The following is a 21,356-nucleotide window of genomic DNA, read 5'->3' on the forward strand; positions in this document are numbered from 1 at the left end:
CTCTGATTAGCTTTTCTGTATAGGCATTTTGAGTGGATGAATAAAATAAGTAAGAGGGGCTGGGGTTGTGGCTCAGCGGTAGAGCGCTTGCCTCGCACGTGAGAGGCCCTGGGTTCGATCCTCAGCACCACATAAACATAAATAAATAAAATAAAGATATTGTGTTCAACTACAGCTAAAAAACAAATATTAAAAAAATAAGTAAGAATACCTATTATAGCAGTTTTTAAGAATTATAAGGTGATTATGTGTTCTGATATTTGCTGCTGGTTGTTTAAATTTGCCTCACTTTAATATAGACTTTTTAAAATTTTTTTCTACGTAACAGTGCAATAATGCTTATTGGGGAAGTTCAAATATTACAGAAAATTGTTAAAAAGTAACAACTTTGTAGTTTTATACCTATAAGCAGTCATAGTTTATAGTTTGGTATAACTTCTTCAGGGTCCTCTTGTTCTTTCCTTTTAAGTAAAAAAAAAAAGATTTTATGATATGTCTGTTCAGCAGTGTTTTCTCCCACCTAGTAACAATATATCATGACATCTTTCCATTTCTCTGTTTTACTCATTTTCTTTAATGATTTTATGATATTGAATGAATAGGTGATGTGTCATTATTAAGTGCCCCATTGATGGAACACAGATTTTTATTGGTATTTTACTATTTAAAATAATGCTTCCCTTTACTGTTACACAGTTTATTTCACTTCATTTGCTGGGCAAAAGCTAACGTAAAGGAATGGTGAAAACAATTGGTTATTCATCTTTTGTTGATATTTTACTTTACTATTTTAAATTTTTTAATTAAAAATTTTTCTGTCTTTGCTATTGATAAATATAGAAACAAAAAATGTGCATATGTCTATAAATACATTAAGAACGTCTTTGTCAGAAAGCAATGTATGGCATTGGGTCTGAATAGTAAATTATCACTGAGAAGTGAAGTGGCTGGGTCCAGAAGTGTATGTTTATAATTTTGATACATATTGCAAAAGTGTTTCTTGCTTTCCTCTTCCAAGATTGTACCAGTGAATAAACATTCCTTACAAAGTGAATAAGGGTACTTATTTTTTCTTTTCATTGCCAAACACTAGGCATTTTCAATATATTTGTTAGTGAGGTTAGTAAGAATGATTGTATAAATATACATCTATTCATGTTATTATTATATAAACTCATATTCATATTATTGTTAAATATACAAACACATACATTAAAATGTAGCTTGAGGAGTGATATGATTATACTTAAGTTATCTTGGATCTTGGGTGCAGCTTATGTGTATTGCTGTTGGGAACATCCCAGCTGTCCCACTATTGCCTTAGGGTATTCAGATATGGGGGGTGCTTTGCAGCAGTATAGAGATTACTTTAGGGTGAAAGCTGCAAAAATAGAAAATTCGTGTGAACTAATTAAGAACATTTAGTACATGGTAAGCTGGGTATGTGAAGTACCAAAATAAATGGTATAGATAATTTGGAAAAGGTCAAGTATCCAAAGATACTGAAACCAGATATGTCAGTTGCAGTGTTTGAGCACCTGAACTCTTAAAGGAAACTGAACTCAACACATTTTTTTTTTTTAAGTATTGTTACATAATATTGTGTGAACTTATTTTTTGGATAACTTGTCATTTTCATGTAACACACACACACACACACACAATACACACACATACTTTCTCCCCTTAAACTCTTTGAAGGTGAGTCTCAAACATGTCCCTTTACTCCTAAATATATCAGTATTTTCTAAGAACATACATAACCAAAGTATAGTTATCAAAATCAGAAAATGTAAGTTATAATACTGTTACCGTATCAATGGTAATGACATTTCATAGGTAACCCCAATAATGTTGTTTATTATTATTTTTTCACTAGTTGGTGTCTGTTTAGTTTCTTATTAATCTGAAACAGTTCTATAGCCTTTCTTTGTGTTTTTTGACCTTACAGTTTTAAAACACACAAGCCAGTTATTTTGTAGAATGCTCCTCAATTTGGATTGTCCAAGGTTTTCTCTTGATAAGATTGGAGAATGTTTCTATGGCAGTAATACCCACAGAAGAGCTGTTCTTCAAGGCATGAGAGGTGTACACCTGATACCACTGTGCAGTGCTGGTTTTTGTTAACTCTGAATACTTGGATGACTAGATTTCTCCACAGTAAGGTGTATCCCTTTATAATTAATAAGTAATTTGTTGGGAGATAATTTGAAAGTATGTAAAAAAATCTCCCATTCCTCATTACTTTTTTCCACTAGGTTTTACCTTTGTTTAGAACTACGTTGCCCTTTTCACCAGTATTGAGGGTGGTGCATCCTCTCTTACCGGGGAGGTCAGATCTACACTGGATAGCCAAATGGTGGGGGATTGTAAAAGGAATTTAAGCATTTGCAGAGTGACTGGTCTTGAATTTTAAGACTGCATCTCTGAGACCCAGTGTATCTATGACATGTCTTTCAGGTAGAGAGGCTTCTTACTTTCTCCAAAATTTGATAGTAATTTTTTGTTATTGTTCCTTTTTTTGATGTTGACAGTTATAAAAACAAAAAGTGCATTTTGAAATAGTGAAAAATGTAGTTATTCCTTTCAAAAGCTATGTCTGCTGACCTTGAGCAGAATGAAAATATTTCTGGGTACACTCAGGAAAAAAGGATGCTGATATGTCATAAGAGTGTTTGCTGGGCAGTATATGGGATGTATTTTATGAATAAAAAAGGCAATGTAGGAAGTTAGATTTGAACAGAATGAAGCCTTTTGTTACTCATTCCTCTTTCAAAATGTACATACACTGATGTTTTTATTTGAAATGAGTTTCAGTGCTGTCATGTTGGTGGTGGTGGTTGCTTGGGTCTTGGGGGCCTTTCACAGGAGGAAGTTAGAGTAGAAGATAGAAGGGTCTCTGATGAATCTCAATGGCTGGGTACATTGTGAATCAGGAGGAGCCATGGTATAGCTTTTTCCATATTGTTTATTTTATTTTGTGGAGCACAAATTTTAAAGTCCCTGCTTAGCAGACATCAAATGATATCATTAGTGCATATTTGGACTGCTGCTGCTGATGGGAAGTGCCTGGTAAGGTGGGAGTTCCCTGACTTGTTGTGGAGCCATCAGCATCTATTTACACATGCAGGCCAAAACCCTTATCTCCTTTTTCTGTACCTTCTAAATCTAGGAGGTTCTCTTTCATAATTATATAATTTTTTGTGGTGCTGGGGATCGAACCTGGGGCATTGTGGATGTTAGGCAAGTGCTCTGTCACTGAGCTACATCTCCAGCTCTTATAATTACAGCTTAAATTTCTACCTCTCTGGAAACCTACTGCCTTATACTTAATTTTGGTCTTCGTTATTTCTTCCAGGATATGGACAGTATTCTTAACTGAACTCCTTGCCTCAAATTGGCTTCTTCTTGTACCATCCCCATAGCCACAGTAGGGACTCTCTGTTGCCACCAGAATGAAGTTTGATTTCTTGAGAGACCTTCATTATTTTGTCCCTGCCTTTCTTTTCTGCCTCCTCTTCAGCCAATCATTAGTGCCATTGTTGTCTGTCTTGCAATTTCTTTTTCCTTTTTCTTTCTAATATGTGAGACTGAACCCAGGGGTGCATTACCACTGAGCTTACCCACCCTTTTTATTTTTTATTTTGGTACAGATTCTCCCTAAGTTGCTTAGGGCCTCTCTGCTTGCCTCAAACTTGTGATCCTCCTGCCTCAGCCTCCTGAGTTGCTGGGATTACAGTCATGCACCACCTTGCCTGACCTGTCTTGCAGTTTCTTGATCTATCACTTTGATGCTGACTGCTCTGCTAGAAATGTCTTTTATCCAGTCAGTTCTTTTTTACCTGATTAAGCTGGTGTCCCCTCTCCTCCAGCTGTAGCAGGTGCCTTTTCCTTATCCTTAGTGCCCTTCCCCTCTCTCATAACCCTAGTCATACTCCCAAGAATATTGTAAGAGTTGATTTTCTTTTCTGTCTCCCTCCTAGCTGCTGAACACCTCAAGATTATCCCCTGTGCCTGGTGTAAGCACCTAGTACTGACTGCAGAAGAAACAGACAGGTAGCAGCCACAGGGCACAACTCCACAAGGAGAACCTCTGAGGTGTTAGAGCTTTTCAGAGTTGCAATGTGCTGCTTTAGGAGAGGGGACTTTCCTGGTTCTGAAGTGTAAGGCAGGGTACATGAGACAGTAGGTAGACACATAGGATTTTTCAGGTATTTTACTCTGAAATTGAGTCAGATCAGTTTGGAAAAATGAATGGAATTTATAGATTGAATATGTAGCTGAACTTATTTGAAGAGTTCATCCGTAACAGGTATAAACATTTATGGTAAAAAACTGGAATTTGTGTGTGTGAATCTAGTTTCAGGCTTCAGCCACCATCTCAGCTCCTAATTCCACTTCTGGGTCATGATGTGTGGTGATTTGAGCAGTTGATTAATTGCAGTTTGTTCATTTTAAAAATTAGTTTTACAAGTAGGCAATGTATGGACATGGTACATATTCAAAAGTTATAAAAGGTATACAGTGAAAAATAAATTCCTTCCACTTTCCTAGTACCATCTCAAGCAATCCAGCCACTCCATCCCCCTTCTCTGGGTCACCCATTATTGCCTGATTCTTGTCTCCTAAAGATAGACATTTATTTGTGTGTGTATACGCAAGTGTATATGTCTATATATTTTAAACAACATACTCTATATTTTTCTGCAGTTTGCAGAGCGCTGAACAATGTGTCCTGGTGAAAGTGCTCTGCACCTTCATGTAGAGTTCCACTTTCTTTCACCTTCAGATGTCCACATCACATTTTTTTATATGATTGTACATTTTGGTTCATTGATCAGTTCCTAGGAGAGGAGATAAAGACCCATATTTGGGAGTGGCCTTGCTTAAAGTAGTAGCGGGGCAGAAAGAGGCAGAGATGACTTGAAATGGGAAAGTCATCCAATATGATTCAGTGATAGGTTCTTCACCTGATATTTGGCTCTGAGATGCAGTCCTGAACTTTTAGAAGGAAGTCTGTAGCTCCTGAGCTCTAACACTATCACAAATTCAGTTCTTACTTTTTAAGTCTTGCTAGAAGATGAAATATTTGCTTCCAAAGATCTCCAGACTTGCTGGTATGGCAGAGATATTTTAACATTAGTTTTCACACATCAAAGCTTTCGCTAATAGTGTTATTCTCCAGTGTTTACATAACTGTTTTGTCTTGCCAGATAGATTGTGGTTTCCTCAGAGGCTGGAGCTGTGTGTATCTTATTCTTAACATGTATGTCACATATACTTTAGTGAGTGAGTGGAAAAGACCATTGTGTAAATTGCATTTAGAGATGGGGGAGTAGAATCTGGTATCGATTCTCTTTTACAAGGCCATGCATTTTAATTTTTTTTTTTAAAGCAGACTACTGTGTGTTTTAAACAGATATTTAGTTTCTTCTATATTCTAGAACATTCCCTAATGCATCTGTTAAGTGTCAGTAGATATTTTAGATAGCTAAAAAGCAAAATATAGTAAGATGTCGTGGAATACTTCCACCACCCCAAAGCTGTTCTTTGGTTTCAGGAATCCTTCCTCATTGTTGGGAGAGTCTGTGTGAACTTGTCTGAGTTCCAGCAGCAGCCCCTGGGGGTGAGCAAGCTGTGTCCCCTGCAGAGTGAGGTTTCTATGACAAAGGCAGCTCTGGTAATTTCAGAGAAATTAAGAGGGCTATTTGCTGTCTGGCAAGTGTATTCACTTTAACTGTGTACTCTGTGTGTTCCAGAAGGAAATGGGTTTACTCATCAGCTGCCTATTTGCAATTGCCATTTGTTTCCAAGTAAGGGAAGATTACCAAAAATGTTTATTTTTTAGCTTATTCAAATATTTATATTTTCTCTAGCTTCTTTTCTGAAGTATTTTGGTTCATTTTTTTCCCCCTGATAAACAACTGCTGTTCAAAATTTTTCATTCCAGTATATTATAAATTTAGTCTTTGAAAAGGTATTTCTTCAAAAGGTGTTTGGTAAGTGAGATTTCTTGTAGATCAATACATGCCAAAGTACAGAAAATTGGACTTCAATAATTGGCAATTCTTCTCTGATCTTAGAAACTGCAGTATAAAAATTGATATCCTAAGGACTCATAGTCTTTCAAAAAGGAAGCCTTGGGTAGAAGGCAGGCTCCATGCTATTTTATACTCCTCCAGACTGTGGCATGGCCAAAGAGGTCACTTTCTCAAACCTCCTGGCTAGCTCTTTGTCACCTCTTTCCATGCCCTAGTCTGCCTTCCTCCATCAATTTCATCTCCTTCCCTCTCCCTTTCTCTCACCCTTACCACACTGAGGTGCTTTGGTGTTAGTCTTGTCCCTTACTCTCAGCACTGCAGTTAGGGCTTTTGATTCCTTTCCATTTTAAGGGCTCAGGTTCCTGGTTAGCTGCTCTTCTGTTTGCAGGAAAAGAGCTAGAATAAAGCAGACTGAGTTTGGCTTTGAATCTCTTAAAATTGAGGGCCATAGGACCACTAGGTAGATGTGTTTAGTAGGTAACTGTACATGTGGAAAGACTGAAGATAGAGACTAGTTGATAATGAGATCACATTGTGGTAAAATTGGCTAGGACCTAGTATACTATGAGAGAAGGAATTTATCATTTAAAGAGGACAATGGACCTTTCCTTGGAACCGAGGTACAGAGGATGGATGGGCCCTCCAGCAGATCTGCTTGGTGCTGAAAAGAAAGCAAGATGGTTCCTCTGTTGGCTGAAGAGACAAGAGCATTATCTGAGAGTAAGGAAGAAGGGAGGGCAGTAGTGAATCCATAAGGGTCTGTGAGGTTTGGAGTGAAAAAGAGTAGGGAGGAGAGGGACCACTGAAGAAGGGATTGCTGAGCAGGATAAAGGCAAACCCTGAGACTGGAGGTCATCCTGGTATAAGAGCACCTTCTCTCCAGAATGTGATTACTTGCAACAGGCTGGGCAGCAGTAATAGAGTAAGGAACAGTCAGGATGCTGGCGTTGCCTGCTAAGAGTGTAGATGAGGAAGTAAATCAGTTCAGGTTGTCAACATCACTATGTCAGTAATGCCCTTTGGGAGGCACAGACTGTGGGAATGTGAAATCAAGTGGTCTTTTCTGGGCTGGAGGAGAAGGAAGTAGTTTAGTTGGTCACTGTATCCCAGTTGTAAGCATAGCCCCTTGCTCATGTATGTGCCTCATAAATATTGACTGATTTCCAGTAGCAGAGATGAAGAGTTTTGTAGGAATCGGAGGTGGGTAGTCAGAGATAATAAGGGGATATTTGATACAATGGTGTTTTTGTATTTTCTTTGGTTTTGAAGATGGCAGGAGACAAATGAGTTAAGGGCCAAGGCCTCTGTAGAGTTCTATGTGTCATTGGTGTAGCTGACGTGAGACCTAGCCATTAGGAGTTGTTGTGAACTTCAGAGCCGAGGGGACTGTGCATATGAAAGAGATGTCTGAAAGGACATATGATCCTGAAAGACGCTCATCCCACTGCGAAGCCCCGCCCATTAGGTGTTGTAGAAACTGAATGCTGGGTAAGAGAAGAGGTCACTTCTGAGGAAAGTCAGATTAGGGAAGAAGGTTAAGAGGCTGAGAGTGTGGGAGGCTGTTCAGAATAGTGAGGTTACCCAAATGGGGGGTCAAACAGGAAGACTGTGACATTGCTATCAGTAGCACAAGAGGGTTTGTGTCTGAATCCCTGGGGTTGGCAGTAGGTTGTTGGGAAGTATAGCATGACCGTAGGAGAGCTACTCTGGAGTGACTGGGGTCTGCGTTTATCAGAGGGAATCTGTCAGTTTAACAGGTACATAACATAACAGGTGTGGTCTGTTAGTTATCCTGTTTGATTCTCATGTTGTATTCACATTCTACAAAGCTTGAAAAGGGTGCTAATTTATGTAAGGGTCTCCTGGTACCATAGTTCCAAATCTATTTTTTCTGTGTTAATTTTTGTACCTTCCTTTGATAAGTGGTCCTCTTCAGAGATATCATGGTATAGTGATACAGTCAATGATAAATAGTATAGAACAGTAAATGCATTCTCTTCATGTTTTAGGGCTCATTCCTGGCCCTTGACTATAGCTCTGTATCACCCCCTGGTGGCAGCAATATTTTTGTGACTATTAACACTTCTAGCCAAGGTATCACGGATTCACCGATATGATGCAGGGAGAACATTTGTTTTGGGCTTTTTGTTTGTTTGTTTTGTTTTTTTCTCAAAGGTATAGTCAAGTTTATTTAGGAATGTAGATAAATACTCTAGGGAGAATGAAATCAAGAGGGAGAGACCTTTGGGGTGTAGCAAGGAATATACACTCAATGTGGGCTATCTCCAGAGGGAAAGATAGCCAGAATATTTCTTTTGTGATCAATGTGTAACCAAATAAAGATTTTTAACAGTTGTTTGTGTACCTACCTAAATAACAAAGGAGAGTTTGATATTCACATCTCTATGGTGTTTAGCTCAGGGACCCCCAGATAGAACGTGGAAGGAGAAATTCAAAGGGGGAACCAAATATACTGGGTTGATTGAGTCCCCCTTCTTATCCATGGGTGACAGCACCCACTGCCTTAGCTGATACCCAGGGGCCATTCATTCTCTATAGTCTGGGATGATACTTTTCCTCTTTCATCTTTATTAGATACACCATTTCATTGACATTTTAAAATATAATATAAACATATTTATCTCCTTAAAAAGAAGATAGAAAAACTCTGGGACCCTCCTTTCCCACCTGTCTTCCATTCTTTCTAGTTAAGTTTTGTTTTTTAAAAATTTAAATTAAATTTATTTTAATTGATATATTTTTATATCAATATAAAGGTTGTACATATTTATAGAGTACCATGTGATGTTTCAATATGTGTATACATTGTATAATGTTTAAATCAGGGTAAACAATATCTATCTCCTCAAACATTTATCATTTATTTGTGGTGAAAACATTCAAATTTTTTCCTTCTAGGTTTTTGATGTATGTAGCACATTATTGTTATCTGTATCACTCCACCATGCAATAGCACTCCTGAAGTTTTTACTTCTATCTGTCCCCCAACCTCCATTAATGACCTTTCTGCTCTGAACTTCTATGAGATTTACTTTTTTAAATTCCATATATGAATGAGATCATGAAGTACTTGTCCTGTGCCTGGCTTATTTCATGTAACATAATTTCCAGTTCGTGTTGTTGCAAATCACAAGAGTTTACCCTTAAAAAACTTTTTTTAATGGCCGGATAGTATTGCATTGAATATATATAGTACATTTTCTTTATACATTTATCAGTTAATAGACACTGAGGAGGTTTCCCAGTGAATATGAGAGTACAGATATCTTTTTGTAAGCTTAACAATGAGTTCTTGCATTTCTTTCTTCCCACTCTTTTTCCATCCCACTTCTTTATAGCTCTGCCAGTCATAGCTCTCCACCAAAACCACCCTATGACTGCTGAATGGGAGAAGGGCACTGTAGTTACAAAGATTCAAAGGCAGGACAAAGGATATATGAAATGTAAGACCTCATTGAAGATCTTGAAGGTTGGAGCAGTTCAGAATTTCAGCTATTACTTTGCAATTTGAGCTGCTTTTCCCATGAATTCTGTATAGCAATAGGGCTATATTTATTGTTGTTAGTTGGTTCTATTAAGCCAGGCTGGTATGCCAGGTTTGATAGTTACTGGTGTTCCAGGGATGTCTTATTGGTCCCTTCTGGATTCTGAGTCACTTGAGAAATAGATCCAGAGATTAGATAGGGATTCCAAATATGAACTTTCTTAGCCATTGTTAGCTTTCCATTACTGTAACAAAATATCTGAGACAATAAATTTGTAAAGAAAATAGGTTTGTTTCAGCTCATGTTTTTAAAGGTTTTAGTCCTTGATTGAGGGCAATGCTGCTTTAGTTCTCTGATAGCATATCATGGAGGGACCCTGTGGTAGAACAATTGCTTACCTCCTGGCCAGTAAGCAAAGAGGAAGAGGAAAGAGCCAGGGTCCCACAATCCCTTTTCTGGGAATGTCCCCAGTGACCTATAGACCTCTCACTAGGCTCCACCTCCTTAAGGTTTTATCACCTTCCCATAGTGCTACCCTGGGAACCAGACCTTTAAAACATGGGTCTTTGGTGGACATGCAACATCTAAACTACAGCAGAGGGAAAAGCTGTACTAGAGAATATGGCTTAGATATTCCATGAGAATGCCATGCCTTGGAATCTGTTAGGTGAGTGTGTGTGCAGAACAGACCTCCATCCACCAGGCACATAGAGGCCCTCAGAGCTTGACTTGTATCAACTAGACCAGGTGTTGGAAAATAGTTATGATCTGTAAATCATATGTCTCCACTCCTTGGTTCTTCATATCTTGCTCTCCAGGAGTTCTCTGTTGATGACTACATAGTCTTCAGAAGGATTTCTGAATCCTAGATTGTAGGGTTTAGGGGAAAGGATTTTGGGGATACTATTCTGGACATCAGATAGAGGTGACTGATTGGGTTGAATATTTATCTAATTGAAAATTCCTAGGACTGCTTCTGACTATTTAGATTTTTTTGATAGCTGGATTCTTTGTACATATGAAAAGCTCATGCATTGATTAATAAGCTAATTAATGAAATCAAGCTGTTGATGTCCTTTCTGTTATCATAGGTCTAGTGTGTTTGTTTCTTTCCATTTACAGGTTGAGTATAAGCTGGGATTCCAAGTAGACAATTTCGTGGCTATGGACATGCCCCAGGTCAACATTTCTGCTCAAGGGGAAGTTCCACGCACTTTATCAGGTCAGTAAGTCTCAAAGGCTGCTTAGTATTCTGCCATGTCCCACATCCCCCAAAGTCATTTTATTGATGTATATAGTGTGTCTTAGTTTGATAAATGTAGCACATGTAAGTACTTTGAAAGCACATTTTGTGAGTACTTTTTTTCCACTGTGTTCTTAAGTTGTTCCCTCTTTTCTATCCTTCTAGAGCTGTCTGTACTCAGATCTTCCCTCTTTTTCTGAATTGCTGGCACTGGCCCCCACATGTCTGGTCTTGCTTCTTTGTTTAATGCTCACATCTCACACTGTGGCCTGGATGGTCATTGCATGCTCACATCTGATCACATATTGTCAAGCCCTCAATGCTACCTGCTCCCATCAAACAAATACATTCAAGACTCCCCAGCTTGTGTCCTGGATTGTTTATCCTCTGCCCCTGCCTGCTGCACTTGCCCAGGCATTCCAGCATTTACATACAGTTTTCCATCCTTCTTGCCAAGCCGTAAACCATCATTTCCTTTTTTCCCCCCTGCTTCTACTTCTACAAGACTCAAAATCTGCACTGTTCTTTTTCTGCCTCCTTCTCTCCAACTGTTGAGTTTTTCTTCTGTTCTCCCTTACCATAGAACCTTACATTCAATTGGTCTTGAACTGCTTATAGTATCTGACAGTTCCTAGGTGCCTAGCATGACAGCTGGTGCAGGATAGATGCTAAATACTCTCAGCTGAATGAATCAAAAATGTGTCTTACTCATACCAATGTAACTGCTTTTGAGGTAACTTCTTAGAAAGGCTCTTGAAGATGTGAGGTTTTAAGAAAATGGAAATATTAAAAAATTGAAAGTATTGGCTACAGCAGTGTTGTGAAACTTTTTTTGGCCGTCTTACTGTGATTAATGACATACATTAATCTAAGCATAGGAAGGCTGGTTAACTTTTATAGGTCTGTAAAGAAATTTCAAAATGCTTGAATTTATGGTATATTCTTTTAGATGGAAGAAGGATATATTCTAAATTTATAGGAAAAAAATCTTAAGCTGAAAGATTAAAAAAAAAAAAGATGTACTAAAGTCTGTTATCCCATCATTACAATAATTGGTTAAAGCCAGTTTCTAGAGCTTAGGATGTAGCTCAGTGGCAGAGCACTTGCCTGTCATGCCTGAGGCCCCAAGTTCAATCCCTAGCACAAGGGTTGGGGAGCAATTGCTATTTAGAAAAGTGATCTTTTTAATTCACAGTTGAGAACTTATCAGATTTCTGTATAGGTTTATATTTGATGTTTTCATTAGAAGGAGTACATAATTACATTTTGGTACTGAGTTGTCTTTACTTTTTATCATGTAATTTTTGTTGTTTCTGGTGTTGATGTGAATGATAAAGTCAGCAGGGTTTGCCTTAAGATTCTGTAGTTTTTGTGTATTCAAATAGCAGAATTTATAAATCATGAGCTGGGACAGTGGTGCACATCTGTAATCCCAGTGGGAGGCAGGAGGATCACAAGTTCCAGGCCAACCTCAGCAAATTAACAAGGCCCTAAGCAACTTAGTGAGACCCTGTCTCAAAATATAAAATAAAAAGGGATAGGGACATGGCTCAGTGGTTAAGCGCCCCTGGGTTTAGTCCCCAGTACCAAAAAACAAAACAAAACAAAAAAACTCCTCCATGAACAAAAGTTAAAAATAATTATCTCTTCATTTGTGTCTTGATTTGTTCTTCAGCATTAACTTTTTTTTTTTTTTTAAAGAATGAATGAAATAATGTCTTGGAACTGTGATGGTCTGAAAGTTTCTATTTAATTTATTTAAAAATGTGTTATTTTTGTTTTATTGCAGCAAAAATACAATTCTAGAATGTTGATTTTTTTTTTTCTTTCTTATTTTTCTTAAGACAGTTAAAATAGTTTATTTTATTTCTTTAAACAGTGTTTCGGGTCGAGCTTTCCTGCACTGGCAAAGTAGATTCTGAAGTTATGATACTAATGCAGCTCAACTTGACAGTAAATTCTTCAAAAAATTTTACAGTCTTAAATTTTAAACGAAGGAAAATGTGCTACAAAAGTAAGGAATTTATTTAACAAAATGTATTTTATGTATATGTGAAAAGGTCAATGAGAAACTTTGTTGTCTTTGTACACATTTAATTATGACCAAGTCTTAATTTTAGTTGCAAATGAGAAAAGAAAGTATACTAATAGATATGAAATTCTGAGATAATCCCCAGATAATTTGTAGCTAGGATCTCATTTAGGCCCTACCTTGCTTTCTCAGAATCTTTTGTCAGAAGGGTATTTTCCATTAGGAATGTGAAATAGTATTCAAGTGTCTGAAGAGGTCAAGAAATAAGATCAGTCTGACAGGAGCCTCCTAGTAGCTGAGTGTTACTTCTTTCCTTTACAATGTACTTTTATGTATAAGCAATGCTCTGAACTTAGATAGACCTGGATTATAATGACAGCTCTGTTCTTTTAGGAACTTGGGATAAGTTACTTAACCTTTCTAAGGTTCAGTTTTTGCATCTGCAAAATGGAAATAATACCTATTTCAGAGGATTTTTTTTAAATAAAAAGGTTATTTAAAGGTAGCCTAATACATATAATATTGAATGTGGGTACTTAATAAATGTTAGTAGTTTTGATTTTGAATTATATTAGCTGTTATTCAGGAAATTACAGTAGGGTGGTACAACTCTGTAATCCAGCTACCTGGGAAGCTGAGGCAGGACGTCGCAAATTTAAAACCATACCATCCTGGGCCAACTTCATGAGATACTGTATCAAAATAAAAAACAATAACAAAATAAAGGGCTGAGGCTGTAGCTCAGTGATAGAGTGCCACTTGGTTCAATACCTAATATCACCCCCACACACACCCACACACACAAAATTATAGTAAATATGAGAGTTCCAGCATGCTAGGTCATAGAACAAAGAGTTGTCCTTAAATTTCATCTAGTCTAACCCACTCACTATAAGCTACAAAAAGGTAAAGTGACCTGAATTTTCAGGGTCACAGTTGGTTAACATCTAAGATAATATCTAAACTACTGAATGCTTACTGTGTCTCACTTGCTTTATATTATATCCAACCCATTTAATCCTTAAAACAGCCCTAGGCAATTTGTTCTCCTATTACTTCCACTTTTAGAAGAGGAAGCTGGGAGTCAGAGAATTTGACTAACTTGTCAACATCAGACAGCTAAGTGGTACAGCTAGGAGGCACACCTGTGCTTTTAATCTCTTTGTTACATTGCCTATTATCAAATTTCCTATGAAATTAGTACTAAGTGTTTTAAAACATCTGAAACTAGCAAGTGGGTTATAATGGCTGATTTTAAGATGCATTCCAATAAAAAAGTTGTACTGCATTAAAATAGACATTTTTGAAATAAAAAAACATCTTTAGTTTTAATGTTAATATATTCAGTTGTAATGTACCTACATTCATGCAATTTTACAGTCAAAGGGGACTATAGACTTTCCAGTCTAAACTGGTCATTATATAATTGATATGAGGAAGCTGGGCCTTAGAGAGGCCACCTAGGTTTACATAGCTAGGTAGTAGGATGTTGAACATCCAGTTCCTGATCCCCAGGTAGGTATGCAGTGACTCTATCATAGCGATTCATCTGTTCCTTTTAAAGACAGAATGATGGCTGAAAGTGGTGTGGTCTGTGGATCCCACCACTGCCAGTATCAGCTAAGGTTAATTAATGATCAACTAATATTCAGAATGATCCTGTACCTTCTCCATTTTATTTAATGTATACATGAAAATTAACATTAAAATTCCATATGGGCATAATTTTCTACTCTATTTTAAATTTAATATAATACCACTGTGTTATTTGGTGTTCATTCTTTTGGCCACTCCAACTATCCGATTCATGTTCATGAGTATTACTTATTATGTGATCCTGATGTGATATAGGTGTTACTCCCTAGAAAAGTTCCTTTATCATATGGAGGTGGTAGTAATGTATTTCTCAAATTTTGTTACTCCAAGAGTCCTTAGAGCCTCTATATTCTGCTGATGTGCTCTATGAACCCCCATAGAGACAATATAGGATGTGGCCAAGCTTCTTGACCATAGAAATCACTTTTCATTGAGAGTGTATATGTAACACTGATATAGACTTTTTGATTGATGACTGTAATGATGATTATCAAATACTAAAGTATTCATTATTTTGCAATAAATACCCCTTTTTACTTAGTACAGGCAGTGTTTTGATAGGGCACAAAACTGTTGAGGAAATTCAGAAAATCTTAAAGTATTTAAGGATTACATGGAAAATAAAGAATCTCTAAACTATGTTTTATCTCCACCTTCAGAACTTGAAGAAGTAAAAACTTCAGCATTGGACAAAAACACTAGCAGAACTATTTGTAAGTGTTACTGTGTTATTTTTTCTCATTATCGGGGTGAAAAATTGTTGATTGCATATGAACATGATTGTACGAAGCCTTATGAGTTCCCAAAAGTTTGTCAAATTAATATTGCCATTTATTTTGCTGATGTTTATAAAGGTTAAATGAAACTACTAGAATATTGAATATTTTGAGAAGCAAATTCATACATATTTTATACAAGTTAGCCAAAAAGTGTTTAGAAGGAAGAATTTATATTGTGCCTTTTCAAGTGGTTATAATTAAAGAATGTAAGTGAAAATATATCTAAGTTCTTTATCTATTAGGACATGATTGGAAGATATGATGTGCGACCTAGACCTGAACTATAGCTAATTCCATCCAAGTAAAAGTGCAGGCTTAAGGATAGTGCATTATTTAAACCCACAGCAGAGACTTAATGTAGAGTTTTATTGTCGGTATTGGTTTTGTTTAGATGCTATAAGTTTGTTTATTTTTATTTCCCTTTTTTCTGATATAGACACCTCATCAAGTCTTATTTTTCCTGAGGTGGTGTTAATGGAAATATCTTTAAAGGGTACTAGATTTTTTTTCCATGAAAGTAGTCTTTAAAAAATTTTAAGTGGAAAATTTCAAATATACAAAAGTTCAGGGTATGCTCTGATGAACCTGTGTGCCCACCACCCAGTTTTAATAATGGTCAACATTTTGTTAGTGTCCTGCCTTTGATCACTTATTCCTAGGGATGGGTTAGAGTTTTTTTTTTTTTTTTTAATTTATGGGTTAGAGTTTTTTAAAAGCACATCATAGGTATCATATCATTTTACTAATAAATATTTTAGTGTAGCTCTCTTAAAAAAGGTCTTTAAAAAATAAACCCCCAAACCCAAATGACTTACTCATTTTAATTTATCACATGAAAAAGTTAATTCCTTGATGTCTTCTAATAGTCCATGTTCCAATTAAGAAGTGTGTCTGTGTCTCTGTCTCTCTCTCTCTCGCTTGGTAGGGGGATTGATCGCAGTGCTTCACATATGCTAGACCAAAAATTATCTCTTTGTAATTTTTTCCTGAGTGAGGATCCAGATGAAGACTATACATACTGTGTTTTGTTGATATGTATTTTATATTTGTCAGAAAACACCTCCTGTCTTATAGAGTTTCCTGGTGTATATTTTTTTCTCTTTTTTACAACTGGTAGTTAGGTTTTATGTGTGACTAGGTTCAGGATGAACTCTTCTGGCAAGAATAGTTCATGGGTGGTTGTATGTTACTTGCTGTTTCATCTTTTCATCATCTCAGGATGCATGGGGTATCTGAATGTTCTAAAGTAGATCTTTTTCTAAGGTAAAATATGAGATTTGTCTACCCATTAGAATGTTTCAAGAATATTTCATTTGAATTCATCTCCGAGAAGAGAGAAAACATTTAAAAAAAAATGTTACTGCTTCCAAAGTTTACTTTTAAGATTTGAGTTATTTTACCCATTTCTTTTATGCAGGTAGGATGTTACTTCTTATGATAAGCAGTATTGCATCTTCTTGACCTGTTTCTGAATGTCTGTGTCTTCCTTGCGCATTCTCATCTTCATTTGCATCTTACATAATTCATCCATTAAACGTTTACTGAGAAGCTAAGATGTACTTGGTTGTGTGACTGAGGTAGAGGATTATACTGTGAGCAAAACAGACCCTGCCCTTAAATGCTTACTGTATTGCAGTAGGCAGCGGTAATATCCCCATCCTATGGTGGGCTCTGTGGTAAGGTGAGCACCGAGACCTTTGGGAACTCCAAGGAGGGGCACATAACTTCCTCTGAGGGACATCTTAGTGGGGAAAGTGACAGGAGACCTGAAGGGTAACAGGGTGGTTAAAGGTGAAGTGTCAAAGTGTGGGGATGAGAACAGTGCCTATGGGAGCCTGGAAAATTGGAGGTAGAGCAAGAAGTGTGTGGATGAATCTGCCCAGTAGAGCCATGTCCTCTGCTCTGCCCCAGGCAGAGTTTGGATAGCACTGCCAGCACATGCTGCAGGTCTCAAAACTGAACAGCCCTTCTGTGGCATACAGAAGTTCTTGAGGGGAGTTATACTTTCACTCAGACTACAGCCATGACCAGTTGTCCTAGAAGCCATTTGGTACTATTGCATTAATCTGTTTGGAGTTTTGATTTGTTGATTTAAAGTTAAGCTAGGCTGCAGTGGTGCATGCCTGTAATCCCTGCAGCTCAGGAGGCTGAGGCAGGAGGATTGCAAGTTCAAAGCCAGCCCCAGCAACTTATGGAAGTGCTAAGCAACTTAGTGAGACCGTGTCTCAAAATGTTTTAAAAAAAGGGCTGGGGATGTGGCTCAGCTATTAAGTACCATTGGGTTTAGTCCCTGGAAACACCCCCACCCCCAACAAAGTTAAAATTTTTGAAAGCACTTTTGTTTCCCTTATTTCTGTTTTTAAAAGCTATAAATTTTATCTTTGTCCTATCCCAGAACTCTATACTTGTATGTGTCTCAATTTGACGTTGCCACACAGATGTATTAGGTAACTTAACTAGGACAGTACAAATCTCTTGATTCTCACTTCTCCCAACCTGCTTCTTTTTATGTTTTTAAAGTCACCATTATCCAAGTAATGCCATTAGCCAAAACTTGGACTCTTCTTTGTTTCTTTAATATAATCTCTTAGCAAGGTTTTTTGACTCTGCTTCCCAATCTGTTCACTTCTCATCTTCACTGTGACTCTGGGCCAAGCCTCTGCTGTCTCTTAGAATTCTCTAGTAACCTTCTAACTTGTTTCCTGCATCTGCTCTTGCCCCTGTAAACAGCATTCTTCATCCAGCATGCAGTCATCAATTTTTGTATCATTCCTTTGCTTGAAACTTTGCAGTGATTTCCCATCTCATTTAAGATAAACTCCAGATCCCCTGGGTTTTATATAGTAGAATTATGACATGAGCACTCATCATCAAAACTTACACAAATCTTCAGTTTTTCTTGTTCATATGCCTTCACCTTTGGTGCCCATAATGCATGTATGTTTGTCTCTGTGTATTTTTTTTCAGTTTGCCTCTGTATACAATATCTGTTATTAGATTATTTTTCCTATTGCTGAGCCTTCTTTATGTTTCTCTTGTTAAAACAATATAAAACTGAATATAGTTTTATTTAATCAAGAGTCTTTAAAAACAGAAAAGCAAAATAATTTCTATTACTCCCAAAGGAACCGTGCTCTCCAGCATGGCAGCTACTAACCATATGTGACTTTTTAACTTTAAATTACTTAAAATGAAATAAAATTGAGACTTCAGTTCCTTAGTTGTTCTAGTAGCTACATTTTAATGCCACATAGCCACAGGTGGCCAATGGCTAGTATGTTGGAGAGCACACTTCAGAACAGTTCCATCACTACAGAAAATTCTCTCAGCACTATGGTATATTTTATGACCTGGTATATTTTATGTGTACCAATTGTGACTAGTGTACTTATTAGCCAGAAGTTGTATTTGAAATCTCTTAAAAACTACAACAAAGAAAGAAAAAAAATGTGTGTCAATTTGACGTTGCCACATAGATGTATTAGGTACTCTAACTAGGACAGTACAAACCTCCTGATTCTCACTTCTCCCAACCTGCTTCTTTTTATGTTTGTAAAGGCACCATTATCCAAGTAATGCCATTAGCCAAAATTTTGACTCTTCTTTGTTTCTTTAGAATAATCTCTTAGCAAGGTTTTTTGACTCTTGGTACACTTTAGTTAGATGTAAACTTATACTAACCCACTACTGGTAACTGATCTTATCAAAGAACAAACACATGAAATGGAAATATACAAATAATAGATACTCATTGTGCATATTGGATCTCAGAGCAATCAGTTACATTGATTTTAAAAAGCTTAATGTGCTTTTCATTTTTATTTCAGATGATCCTGTACATGCAGCTCCAACCACTTCTACGCGTGTGTTTTATATCAGCGTAGGGGTTTGTTGTGCAGTAATATTTCTTGTAGCAATAATACTAGCTGTTTTGCACCTTCATAGTATGAAAAGGATTGAACTGGATGACAGGTATTGTATATATTTTGGGAAAGGAGAAAAATAAAAGCAGTTACTTGCATTTGTGTAAGAGCCCCACACACTTAAGCACACTGGTAAAGGGGAGGGAGGGAAGATGATCAAGCCCTAGCCAAAGAAAAACCAAGATGCTCTAATCACTGTCTTTGTGATGTTTTCTGATTTTATTTTTTATCTTTTTATTTTTCTGAAGTCAGAAATCACAGTTTATTTCTTGCTGGGGAAGAGTAGAGATCAAATATGCTTTTCCCCATCCCCAGTAGCATGATTCCACTCCAGATTCCTTTTGCCTTAAATAAAATGCCCTGTTTCTTTCTTGTAGTTCCTCTCTCCATCATTCTCCATCCATCTGTCTATCGAAGACACACTTACTGAATGTCTGCTGTGATTTTAACCAGAGTCATGGGGAATCTTTTGAATTAAACCAGTATTTAAGTCCTCCTTCCAGAGATTCTGATGCACTTGGTCTGGGGTAGTGTCTGGGCATCAGTATTTTTCCTAAAGCTTCCTGGATGATTCTGTTGTTAAGCCAGTTTGTGGTGCACTTAGTTATATGTTATGCTAAGTGTTGGGAATATAAAAATTAATGATGGTGTCAAGGATTTGAGCTTTGACATTAACCCATTATTATAAAAGAATAAATTTGATGATTGTGATGTGAATAATATAGTGTGAGAATACAAAAGTACTTGCTCCAGCCTGCGTGAGTCATAGATGACAAGGAGGAGGACTTAATAGTCAGGACAGAGTGAGAGATAAAGATGGAATGGTAAACAGGCTTATTTCACAATCCACAGTTCTCTTTTTCTTCCTCATTGATTTCCCGGTTCTGACTTAAGATATTCCGGCTTCATGACTGGGCTTTGGACCTTTAAACTTTTCCTCTTCTTCTTACTGTGTCCTTTCTTGCACTGTTCCTCAGTTTGCCCTGCACCTTGCCCTTCAGGACTTTTGAAGGGCTCCTTGTATTTGTGCAGTCCAGTCCAGACCCTCCATTCTTTAATTCCAGCTCCATTGCCATCTTTTTCATGAAATCTTTTATAAGCCTTTCTACCATCCATTCCCCTCTCTCACCTATGGCAGTTGCTGTATCTTTTCCTCATGTAAGTTTTATGTACTTTTCTTATCCTTTGTACTAGAATATAAGCCCTCTACAAATAAGAGGGAAGACTGCCTTTCTGATTGCTGAATCCCCTGTCTTAACACAATGTCTTACATATAGTGGGATAAGTCTTACATTTAGTAAGCACATTCCTGGCATAAATAAGAACCTAAGGGACCAGGGAGCTGACTGGAGTCTGTACTCTCTGTCTCCATTGTGTTACTTTTCTTTCTTTCTTTCTTTTTTTTAATATTTATTTTTTAGTTATAGGTAGACACAATATAGTTATTTTATTTTTATGTGGTACTTAGGATCAAACCCAGGGCCTCACACATGCTAGGCGAGCGCTCTCCCTCTGAGCCACAACCCCAGCCCTTACTTTGCTTTCTTGAATGGAGAAAGAAAAGAGAATAAGAGGGAAGTACACAAGTGATGTGTTTCAGAATGTTTTGTGTACATGTGGTTTTGAAGCTTAGATTTAGATTTTACAGAGGGGAAAACATGCATTAGGAATCAATTGAAGTAATTAACATTTTATATAGGACTTTGAGAGACGATGTTAAGTGGATTTACCAGTCACTAAATAGCCATTTTGTTATACTAATAATTCTTTGCATTTTCAGTGCACATCACATGCTCATGTTGGAAGCTCATGTCTGGCTTATGTTTTTCTGTTTCATGAAAGTATACTTTTCTTTGTCATTGGTTGGTTGACTTAGTGTTTTCTGAACTCTCATTGGGGCTTAATTGGGCCTACTTGGGACTCATTGCACCAGGCACTGGCTGATGAGTAAACAGGTACTTTCCTGTCCCTGTAGAGTTTATATTGTCTCCTTCTTGGAGAGACAGACGTTGAACATTCCCTACTGGAATGTAGGGTAGGAAGCTTTGTTGTGTTCACTGCTGTATTGCCAACACCCAGCACAGTAGCCTGGCATATAGTAGATACTTATTAAATAATTATTGAATAAATAAATAAATAAGCAAATTACACAGAAAAATAACAGAAAAGTACAAATTGTAATAAGTGTTTTGAAAGAAAATCTTGATATTTGCCTAAAGTCTTAGCTTTGTTTTAG

The 21,356-nt window shown here is 37.1% G+C and overlaps 1 protein-coding gene across 4 annotated transcripts in view; it reads left to right on the forward strand.

The window, feature by feature from the left end:
- Positions 1 to 21,356, forward strand: part of Ryk (receptor like tyrosine kinase) — a 69,362-nt gene that overhangs the window by 11,815 nt on the left and 36,191 nt on the right. For all 4 annotated transcript variants that reach the window (XM_048794389.1, XM_015487035.2, XM_048794388.1 and 1 more), the window contains 4 exons: positions 10,670 to 10,769; positions 12,670 to 12,804; positions 15,078 to 15,131; positions 19,025 to 19,169. In XM_048794389.1, coding sequence (XP_048650346.1) covers positions 10,712 to 10,769; positions 12,670 to 12,804; positions 15,078 to 15,131; positions 19,025 to 19,169 — 392 coding nt within the window. In that variant the 5' untranslated portion in view covers positions 10,670 to 10,711. The remainder of the gene's footprint in view (positions 1 to 10,669; positions 10,770 to 12,669; positions 12,805 to 15,077; positions 15,132 to 19,024; positions 19,170 to 21,356) is intronic.

The sequence above is a fragment of the Marmota marmota genome, unplaced genomic scaffold (assembly GCF_001458135.2).
Source record: "Marmota marmota marmota unplaced genomic scaffold, marMar, whole genome shotgun sequence".
Taxonomy (NCBI): domain Eukaryota; kingdom Metazoa; phylum Chordata; class Mammalia; order Rodentia; family Sciuridae; genus Marmota; species Marmota marmota.